The sequence below is a fragment of the Hemicordylus capensis genome, chromosome 5, assembly GCF_027244095.1.
Source record: "Hemicordylus capensis ecotype Gifberg chromosome 5, rHemCap1.1.pri, whole genome shotgun sequence".
Lineage (NCBI taxonomy): Eukaryota > Metazoa > Chordata > Lepidosauria > Squamata > Cordylidae > Hemicordylus > Hemicordylus capensis.
The window spans coordinates 15,845,817-15,857,375 of record NC_069661.1 but is presented as its reverse complement, the minus strand read 5'-3'; the positions used below and the strand labels follow the sequence as shown (position 1 = coordinate 15,857,375).

The following is an 11,559-nucleotide window of genomic DNA, read 5'->3' as shown; positions in this document are numbered from 1 at the left end:
CCCACCATAATTTATGCTACAGCCTGCATCATACTATAACGCAACTCCCGATACATTTATAGCACTGTGCTGTGAGAAGTCTTCTGCCAGCATTTCTACAAGCGTTCGCAAAACAGCACACTTTCTTCTAGTTCTTTGGACAAGCCAATGACACCTCAATGATGAGAACTGCAACACCCCAACTGTCTAACATTATAAAGCAAATAGGAACAGATCTACAGAATATCTGGTTTATTTATTTTTATTTACTTAGTAACAATTGCAAGTTATTTTCTGATGTACATCAATTTCACAGAGAAGTTAAAGTTCTGTTTTAGTGGTACACATACAAGCTTTAGAAATTTCAAGTCTAAACAAGAAATGGAAGTGTAATTTGAGAAAGTGCACTTAAAGCTGTTTGCCAGCAATTAAAATATAGCATAACGCTGTTTACTCTTGCGTGATGCTCTAGTCACAGAAACCAACCTTGGCTATAGAAACTATTACTATCTTTTCAAAGAAGCGCTTTAAAATAATCACTGGGCAGCCACTGCTTTGCATTTCCCTGTTACTTTTTTAGCAGCTTTTGGCCATACTTACTTTTCCAATGCCATGAAAATGATTGTGATTGTGATTGCAATGTTATGTTTTAGATCACAAACTCAAAGAGATATGTGATGTGTGCGTGTGTATGTTTTATATATATCTCTATATAAAAATACACCCTATAATATATAAAAACAACCTCTTCAGATAAACTCTAGTTGCTAATCTCACAGTAGTAGCTATATCAGTTTATTCTCACAGTAGATTTTTCTTGTTCTTGGGAGAAAAGTAGAAAAGCTGTTCTGGACAGCTTCCCCCACAACCCCGTGAGCACTAATCCTGTCCCTATAAGTTATTGGGCTCTGCCATTGCATTTAAAAGGTGCAGGATCAAGCTCTAATATGGGACCTCCTTCTACACAAACTAAGTATAATAGGGGACTAAGCATCCCCAGATTGATATTTCTGTTTGGAGGCAAAGAGGTGGGGTCAGCATTTTGCCACTGAGCTCAACAACTGTACCTTCCAAGGGCCAAACCACATGAAGTTGGATGACACACTAAAGTCACCCTGAGGTGATATTTAAGTGTGAAAAAACAAGAGCTGACAAGAAAATTACTTCAAGTAGTTCTACAGAAATGCCCAACTTGCCATTTTCATTTCAATGGGGCTTTTTTGCATACTTTTTCTCATCACACCAGTCAATGAGAGCTGATATTTACCAAGTTGAGAAAAACCACTGAAAATTTCAGCATGAGGGAGCACATTTGAAGTTCGGTATCTGTCATGTTAATCAATACAATAAAAGCACTTTAGGTTGACTATCATGTCAGAAGTAATGAGCGACTCAGCCGCAAGATGAACAGCTGATGTGGAAGGTGCACTCAGCTGTCTGCTATATGCTAGTGGTAAAGATTAAACCATTAAATGGGAGAAATGCTGGAAGAAAAGACCAGTTGGCAGCCATTGGTATGAATCAACATCTCACAATCTTATTTCAGGTAAGACCATGGCAGACTTGATTTCAAATATACACATAACACACAATACAAGCAAAGGTATCTCCCCAAACCTACTGATCGTCTTTTTCTACTAAAGTCCAGAACTGAAGAGAAGTTCAAATTTAGTTCAGTCCCACTGCCTCTGCTGGCGACAGTAAAACAGGCGCAAGTCAATCTTGTGGGGTACAGCAGTATACCCCATGGCAGCAGCCACAAAGAATATCAACATACATTCTTATTACAGAAACCTATGAAAATAGAGTCTTGTCCAAAAGAGAAGTCATGAGAAAGCAAAGATTGTTGGCAATAATGTGAATGTCCACTTTTGCTTGTTACTTTGGCCTTCGATGTTATTCTCCAGAATGTGTGTCTAGATCCCAATCTTGCAGAACTCCACACACATCTAATTTCCAGTACTCCACAAACTGCACAGATTGAACAATGCCAATATCCCAGGGATTATCCTGACGGGGAGAGGGGACACACATGCCTCAGGATCACAGGTGATAAGAAAACCACACATTTTCTAACCCAACAATTTTCAGAGGAACTGGGAAACCCATGATTAATGAGAAACGTGTGCTACTTTTGCCTTACCTCGTCCCTTTGAACTACTGTAGATCAAAATTTACATCCCTCTTGGATAAAGGCATTTCCCATTTTCACACAAAATGGAATTCTGGATCAACAACATCTGAGTATGTAATACAATAATCTGGAAAATGCTGACAGTATTTTTTAGGTTACTGTACACAAATAATGCAATGACCTGGTTGTTCTAATATCAACTTTTTCATAGCACATTTGGGACTTTCCCAATGATTTTCTGAAACAGCTTTGAATCTAGAAGTTGGACACTAGATCATCCAGATGCCAGTTTAAACCATAAGCTAGAGATATCCAGACAAAACCAGAGAATGTTCAATTAAGTTTGCTGCAATTTATTTAAATCCCATTAACCTAAATGGGACTAGTTAACTTGATTAGCTTTCTATAGAGTGGAGCTACTGTGCCGATTTTATCCTCTGAAAACACTTGCACCTTTCGAAAGAGGGCTCTTACATCGGGGCCAAGCAGCTGCAGTCAGTTTTGTATTGATTCTGGAGCTCAGTTCCTCTATGTCCACTTCAAGCATAAATGGTTTCCTATAAGGAAAGTCTCACCATATAGGAAGAAGAAAGGACAAATACATGCACTTTGCATGTTCTCTGTCTATCACCTTACATATTCATATGCCACAGTCACAACTAATCATTTCGTTTGAAGGAAATGTCAAGGTTAAACAAGCCCTTGGATAGAGAGTTATCTGTTACTCTAGAACTGCACCAACTTTTACAGCAAAATCTGTATTTAGTTCCAAGAGGTTTGGGTACAAGAAGAAAACAGGCATTCTGAAGGACATGCACAGCACGCCATTTTTAACCATGTGTGCTTTACCTAAATACTTAGCCTCACATGCAACCAATCTGGGATTTGTGCTTAATGTGACAAAGTAAGAGAAGGACTAGAAATACATACCCAGAGAGCATCAGGTCATGTCTCTGGAAGTTGCAACCTTTTCTAACAAGTACTTCCATATGCATTTTAAAAGGGTCTTGGCTTCCCTTACCTCTACCAAAATTCATTTTTTTAACCAGTCACAGGCTATATATTTAAAATGCATTCTTCTTTCCCACAGTGGCTGGAGGGCAGCAGGACATCTTTTTAGGAAATTCATTCATCCAGGTACTTTACCTCCCCCTAGTTAAAAATGAGAATTCTTATCTCCAGCAAGTTCATATTCAAGTCAAGTCAGCAATATTCATATATACCCAGGGCCCAATTCACGAACCCTGTATATAAACACACTCAGGTGCTTCAGCTCTGACTCGCACAGATATGAATGATTCTACAGCCAGGCTGCAGAGAGTTAAGCCACATTCACGTGTGCCCAGCAGGATGGCTGGCTCCATGACCTATTGCCAACTACTTTGGAAATATTTCCGTTTCAGAAATGGTTTGCCATCATTCATGGAGCTGCTGCTGCTTCAGCAACAGAATACTCATGCCAAAAGACACTAGAACAGCATTGCACAGTTCTCTGGATTCTGACCATACCCTACAGTATAGTTTAGACACAGCTGCATGGTAAGGTGTTTTCGCATTCAGCCATTTCAACACAAAGTCAAACTGGCCCAGACTTTAACCTAACAACATGAAAACCTTATGCTGATTAAAAATCCAAAACAAACACACTGATTGAAAATGCAAACCATGGGAAATTCAGTCAAAGTTCTTGCAGCACATGAGGCTGTTATCTGAAATGACCACAGCTGATCCAGAATGGAATATGGACAATCAAGAATATTACAAACACCTAGCAGAAGCAGGAGGCCCAAAGGTGCATCAACGTCCTGCAAGTTTTAAAACAGTGTCTCAAGGGCACCAATTGGCTTAGAGGTAAATGTATAGTAGGACATGGTGGTCCTTGCTGTAAGGCATTGGTGGTTTACTATGCAGATTACTGGTAGCAGACTCAAAAGAAACGTGAATTTTTAAAAGCCTACAGTTTCACAACTCCTTTGCTGGAAGCTGCCTAAATTCAAGTTAGTTTCTTTAGCGCTCGGTGCATTTTGCACAGATTCTTACAGAAGTACAGTATTGAGTGACAGAATGCATTCAAGAGACATTAGGTAACAGCAATCTTAGAGAAGGGTTTAAAAAACTTTCTAAATGTATACACAATTTATCTGGAATACAAACCCCCAGTAAACTGAACCATACATTGGATGAAACTCCTACTTTATAATAGTTCTTTGCAGGTTTCTGCTTGCTACCAATTTTCTAGCTTTTGTTTTTCCTGTCTCATCAACCCTGCATGCAAGTAAACCAGATTCTGGTCTTCAAAGTGCTGCAAAATCCAGCTGCATACTTCCTCCTCTGTCCCCAACCTACTCTATTATTGTATCCCACTAAATTATTGATATCGGAAGAGCTTTAACTCTAGTCTTCTTTGACCCTGTTTAACTTTAATGGCACTTATTGGGAACAAGCCAAGCTCTCGCACACAGTACAAAGGTTTGGGTTTCTTTGCACATGTGTAGTAACCAAAGAGAGTTTGTTAAGCCAGCATAATGAAGTCCAGAGAGGTTTTAGAAGAAAAACCTCAGAACAAGAAAACTGCAGTAATTCCAAATCAACCTGGCTTCTTGTATGTTTAGGCACACTCTCCATTTGGGTTGAAGCTTTAAGAACAGAAGGGCCAATCTTATCTCATCAGGCCAGTTATGATACAATTTAAGGCAGACCTTTCCTGTAGCTGCCTTCTTATTGAAGTGTTTAACCTTTCTGAAAAAGGATATAATGATTGTGTGTGATACAGTCATAGGCAGTAACTGCAAATAGCTTCGGTGATCTTTTGTTTGGAAATTTGCTCTCATTGAGTTGCTTTCACCTCCTTAGCCTTTTCAATATTGCATGTTTAACATCACATTTGAAAATCTTAGGATACCATTGAGAATGAACAGGTTGTACCAAAAGATATCAGTTTCTACTCAGTTCAACCAGATGGATTATTAAGGCATGTGAAAGCTAAGTTAAATAATGCAAATAAACTCCTGGAAGAATCTACTGTTTGGAAGGAAATGGAGCAGCCCCAAATGGATCCAACTCTACTGCCTGTTGCTGCTGACTTTGTTGAGTTGTCACACTCTGCACAACAAGTTCTGTGAAAGGAACCGCCCCAAAGTCATCTGTTAATTTCACCCCATCGGCAGAATGAATGCCTCCAAGTAGCGAATTCTGCCTAGGTCTACCAGACACTACTGTGTTGTGATCCCCACGATTGTCACCCAACCCCTGATGTTGCGGGAGACGCAATTCTGTTGGATGGAAAGGTTTGGCTCCAAAGGGATCCAGAAGGCTATCATCTGCTTGTAGAGCGTTGACTCTGTCCTTGCCATCAGATAGGGTAATACTAATGTTTTCCTTGGAGTCAGAGATGGTCAGAAACTCATTGCTGCTCTGGGAATCCCGACGACCAGCTTTTTTGTGCCTGCGGGCTCTCTCTGGTGTGCGGTAACTGGGTTTCAGAGCCTTCTTGGTGCTAGTTGGAGTGCCATGATGGCGTTTCCCATTGCTCTTTGATACTTCCTGTTTCATGCGCCTCTGTCGAGAAGAGAGTTTCTGTAGATTTCGTTGCTGCTTCACTTTTTGCTGCTGTTGGCTCCCTGCTATCTCCTCAAATGGGATAAGCCCAAACAGGTCCTCATTGCTCTCACTGTTATTTGAGGTGGAGAGAGGCTGGAATGGGCTGCAGCCAAATATATCTACGCTTTTGGGAGAGAGAGGAGACGGCTGGCTTTCAGAACCTGAAATCAAATCATCTTGCTGAGATATTTTTCTGCTGAATGGGGCTTTGGTGAAGACATCAAAGTCATCCTGATCTTGCTTGAGGCCTGAAAAAGCAGCCTGGGGAGAGGAATCTTGGCTATCCTTCTGCTTCGGCTCTTGAGGCTGAAGAACAAAAAATGGAACAGCACCAAAGACATCAAATTCTTGTTTGGGGCTTTTCTTGGTCACTGTACCGGACAAATCCGACAACATTACATTAGACTCCCTTCCTGCAGTACTGTCACTGTCTTCTCTGTATCTGCTGCAAGGCAGCTCTTCCACAGGCCTAGCATGACTAGAATCAGAATCCGAGCTTTGCTTATCATAATCTTCTGCTTCTTCCTCAGAATCCATGAGAAGGGGTCGATGGCCGAAGTTCTCCGGTTCAGTATCATTGTCATCAATGAAATCTCCATGCTCACCCTGCAAGACTTCTTCATCCTCTTGCTCCTCTTCTTCCTCACTGCTCTTTGGAGAAGGAGGATCCGATTCAAAGTCACTCTCTGATTCAATTCCATTTTTTGTGTGCCCTTCTGTCACCTTCTTTCTAATTTTGTGGTGCTCGACATCCTGACTCAGCTTCTCATTTTTAGCTGGACTCCCTATCTTTTCTTCTAATTTGCTGGCTGTGTTATCAATTTCATTCCCTGGAGAACCTGCATGGGTGAAGAATATGCAAGAGAAAACTTGAATTCCTTCTTAGCATTTCACTCCAAATTAACATGCATACATTACATACATGTTTAGCTCCTTTTTTGTTATGTCCTGGGATGGACAACATTTCCTTGACTGACAAAGGTAGATTTCAGAATAAATTAAAGAAAGACCGTAAGATTAGATGGGCAACAGTTATTGCACTGTGGGATGTACAGAGCTGAGCTGTGTCATGAAAAGGTCCAACACATTATTGCCTATAGAGCCGCTACGTGTTTAGCAAAGGCTAGAATATCTGGCTTGTCAAAAATGCACTGAACATACTACCTGTCTTGCTGGACCTGACCCAAAAGTCTAGTCTATTATTCTTTCTCCAACAATGGTGTGCCAAATGCCTCTGGGAAGCTTGCAACTCAGGCATGACAGAAATAAACCATCCTATTTTCCCCCAACTGGTAGTTCACTGGAAGACTGTGAAAATTTCTATACTTAACCATTTTTGCTACTAGCTATGGATAGACCTCTATTCCATAAACCTAGTTCTTTATAAAAACATCTAAACTAATGATTACCACCACATCTTATGGCAACAAGTTATATTACTACCCTGTTATTTATTTATTTATTACTTATATCCTGCTCTTCCACTGAGGAGCTCAGAGGTGATCCCCCCCCCCCACACACACATCTGAAGTAGGTCTAGAAACTCCTGTCTATTTTATTTTCTAATTTGTAGACCTCCCCAAACGTCTGCCTCTGGGTGGTTTATAACAAAAAAATTAAAAATTAAAACCTTAAAACAATTAAAACCACAGTCCAGTTAAAAAGCTTGGGTGAAAAAATAAGTCTTCAGAGACTTTTACAAAGTTGTCAGATGGGGAGGCTCTTATTTCAACAGGGAGCGCATTCCAGAGCCTCAAGGCAGAAGCAAAAAAGGCCTATCCCTACGTAGCCTTCAGACAGGCTGATGGCAACTGCAGATGAACCACTCTGGATGATCTCAATGGGCGATAAGACTCATGGTGAAGACAATGTTCTCTTAAATACCCAGAGCCTAAGCTGTTAAGGGCTTTATAGGTTATAACCAGCTCCTTTTATTTTGCCCAGAAATTTATTAAGAGCCTGTGCAGCACATTTAGTAGAGAAGTAATATGGTCTCTCCTAGATGACCAGAAACCAACCTGGCTACCTCATTCTGTACCAATTGGTACAGAATCTCATCTCCATCACTCTTAGTTGAAGAAGTTGTTTTGGAGCTCTTCAAAGCATCCTGAATGATTTGACAGTCTCCAAAGAATTGGTTCTGCCACCAACCCACAGCAGATCCTTAGGTGACCCGAATGCTTACATCCCTCCATTGTGAGAACAATCTGTTTATACTCCACCTGTGCTTCCTGCTTTTTAACCAGCCGCAGTTCATGAAAAAGCCCATCCTTATTCTATCCATTTTAAAAAAAAAACCTAAGCATATTCCAAATCATTTATCTATATGCTTCTACAACAGGGGTTCTCAACCTTGGGTTCCCATAGGCTGGACAACAGCTCCCCTCATCCTCAGCCACAATGGTCTTCAGGCTCTTCTAGAAAACTGGTATCCTGAACTTCACCGTCTTCACCCTGACTCCATACCATTTATTAATGTGGCATAGCAGCAACCCCAAGATAATTCCTTGGGAAGCTGTACTGATTACTACCTTGCACTGTGAAAACGGATTATTTATGCTCTCTACTTTCAGAGTTTTCAGCCAGTTATGGGTCTAACTTTGTTTAAAAGACCTGTCAAAACCTTCCTGAAAATCCAAAGGCTTTGTGTGCTTTGGGGATCCACAGACATAGTAACTCAAAGCTGAATGTGGAATCAAGAGTGCAACTAGGAGCAGCACACACTGGTCAACTCTCCAATCTAGCAGCCAGGATTACACATATGGAGTCATTTTCTGGCAACTAAAATCCTTCTGACCAGCTGACAGAGAAGGATTACAGCTTTTTAAAATAAAATAAAAAGCCTGAGCAAGTGCACCATTGGATCAGAATTCAAGAGGATGCCTGTCAGATGATTCCTGTCTATTCATTTGATATGCTTTTGTATTCTACAAGAGTGATGATGAATGAATACTTGCTTTCCAGAAGCCATGCAGATTCTCTCTCAGCAAGACTGCTTTCCCACGTTCAACAATTCTAGCCCCTTTTCATCAACCTTTACACAAGACAGAAACTAGGCCAAATCTGTATTTTTCTACTTCCATTCCTCCACCTGCCAGAGGCCTGCTTTCAAAATGTGCTGGAGTAAAAACAGACACTTATTTAGGTACCCTATACAGGACATAGCATAAATGGCAGGAAAACAGGTAGCTGTTTGGTGGTCGAAAATGAGCCTATTTTCTCTACATTGCCATCAGCTTAACATGATGTAAGCCGCCAACCTTTTACAGGATTTAAGATATTCCTCCATATCACCTCATCAAGAGGTGCAGAGCAGGAGAGCCTAAGTGATTAGTTGTAGGGGGCTTAAAGATTCAGTGACCTCTCCTGTACCACAAATTACATATTGATAAGAACAGTTCAAATTATAGTATGAGCAGATTTAAGAAAAATGATCATAATGAGTAGAAACATCAGGTATTATATATTTGGGCTGCTTACGGTGTCAGAATGCTTCTTTGTGTTCTTAGTTTAGTACATTTGGTTTGCAGACAAATTAAAATGTGGATTATTTGATCCCTTGTGTAGATTTCCCAGTGGAATAGCCATCATGCGGAATCACAGAAGTCCATGTCCTCTAAATCCTGACTTTTCAACATTTGTTTAAATATTGCAGTTGCTTACATGAATGTGGTTATTTTTTAAGATTAAAGCGTAATCTTTCTACAAGTAACATTTTTGATCAAACACCAATTTTCAAGCTATCAATGTGAGCATCTTTTAAAATCCACATACGTGGAAAAACAGCATCCAATTACATTTTAAAACATTTAAGAAAGTGAGAACATGAGGCATTTCCTCCTTTGTTTAGGCAGCCCGTTTGTAAGATGCATTTCATTTCAACTGAGCTGAAATGAAATTTGAACCAGGCACCTCACAGCTTACATGCATTTGTAGTCACTATATATCACTGGATCCTGCGGTACCCTGTAGGTGCTTCTGTTTTCCATGTACTTCAGAGCTCCAACTTATTTTCTCAGAATTTATTTTTAAAAATATTTATACCCCACCCCTCCAGTGCACTACTACTTGGAGTGGTTCACAACGGTTGCCTGAGATGCTGACAAGGGGCCCTGCAAGTTTGTATGGGCCGGGTCTCTTATAGGAGCTCAACTAGATGCTTGGAAAACCAGGTGTTTATAAGCAAAGGCAAGCACACATTTACAAACTAGAATAGAGAGGATTCCTACTTTTTACCCAGAGGGCTGTGCAAGAGGGGAGCAAAACCTGCCACTCTTCTCCCAGTGTGCTTGGCAGCTTAAAGCAGTTTTCTCCCTGCCTAGCTCACTTCCAGAATCTGAGTCAAACTGGGGAAGACCTACTTAAAAGCAGTGGAGCACTGCAAGGCAAGGCGAAGAGGGGTGGGGTCCGCTCCCCTCTACTAGGCGGCTGCTTTTGCAAAAAAATTAAGACTCACCTATCCAACCATTTTTAAAGCAAAAAATTAAGCTCATGTTTAACACACATGTGGTTGTCCCAGATGTCTAGTTCAGGCCCATGACTCCACAACCATAACAATGCTTTCCAAGTTAACAGAGTACGCCATTCAAACGTATCATGAGAGCCCTAACAGTTCAATTATAAATCTGACAAAATGCTATTTTAAAATATATCATACCAAGGAACTACACTCATTTCTTAACCCAACCCAATTTCTCATCCCAAACAAATCCATATTTCATTTAACATTGTTGCATTTGACAAATGCCCAAGGGAGAAAGACATTGTTTGCTTTTAAATTAATGCCATAACAAAGTTGTAATAGGGTGCTTTCAGATCAACATGCTGAAAAAGATTTGATTGAAATAATCTCTAAACTGCTGCAATGAAAATTTCAATCTACATTTATAAAGTGCTGAAGCACCGTGGCCCACCAGATGACTCTGAGAAAGAAAATGAGGTGAGGCACTCCTGCTGTTGCTCCCATACAACTGGTATTCAGAGGCATCTCACCTCTGAGGCTGGAGGTGACCTATAGCCAACAAAAAAGTAGCCATTGATAGACCTGTCCTCCATGAATTTGTCCAAGCCCCTTTTCAAGCCAACCCATGTCAGTGGCCATCACGACATCCTGTGCCAGAGAATTGCACAGATTATACGCTGTGTGAGAAAGTATTTCCTTTTGTCAGTCCTAAATTTCCAAGCCGTCAGTTTCATGGTTCTAGTGTTGTGAGAGGGAGAAAAAATTTATCTGTCCACTGTCTCTACTCCATGCATAATTTTATACACCTATATTATGTCTCCCCGTAGTCATCTCTTTTCCAGACTAAAAAGCTTCAGATCCTGTAGCTTTGCCTCATAAGGCCCCTGATCATCTTGGCTGTCCTCTTCTGCACCTTTTCCAGTTCTACCATCTCCTTCTTAAGATATGGTGACCTGAACTGTACGCAGTACTCCATATGTGGATGCACAACAAATTTGTATGAAGGCATATATTATCATTTTTATTTTCAATCCCCTTCCTAATGATCCCTAGCATGGAATTTGCCTTTTTTCACAGCTGCTGCACACTTTCGTCTACCATGACCCCAAGATCTCTCTCCTGGTCATTCACCAACAGCTCAGACACCATCAGTGTATATGTTTATAGGTTGGGTTTCTTTTGCCCCAATACACATCATTTTACACACGCTTACATTGAACTGTATTTGCCATTTTATTCCCACTCACCCAGTTTGGAGAGATTCTTCTGGAGTGTCTCACAATCTGTTTTGTATTTCACTACCCTAAATAGTTTAGAGTTGCCTGCAAATCTGTAAACCACTTTACTGGTGACCCCAACTTCTAGAGCATTTTATGAATAAGTT

General features: G+C 40.6%; 1 protein-coding gene across 3 annotated transcripts in view; it reads right to left on the bottom strand.

The window, feature by feature from the left end:
* Positions 1-225: 225 nt before the first annotated feature.
* The window catches only part of BMP2K (BMP2 inducible kinase), a 75,229-nt gene continuing 63,895 nt past the window's right edge, over positions 226-11,559 (bottom strand). For all 3 annotated transcript variants that reach the window (XM_053252063.1, XM_053252065.1, XM_053252064.1), the window contains one exon: positions 226-6,552. In XM_053252063.1, the coding sequence (XP_053108038.1) occupies positions 5,132-6,552 (1,421 nt within the window). In that variant the 3' untranslated portion in view covers positions 226-5,131. The remainder of the gene's footprint in view (positions 6,553-11,559) is intronic.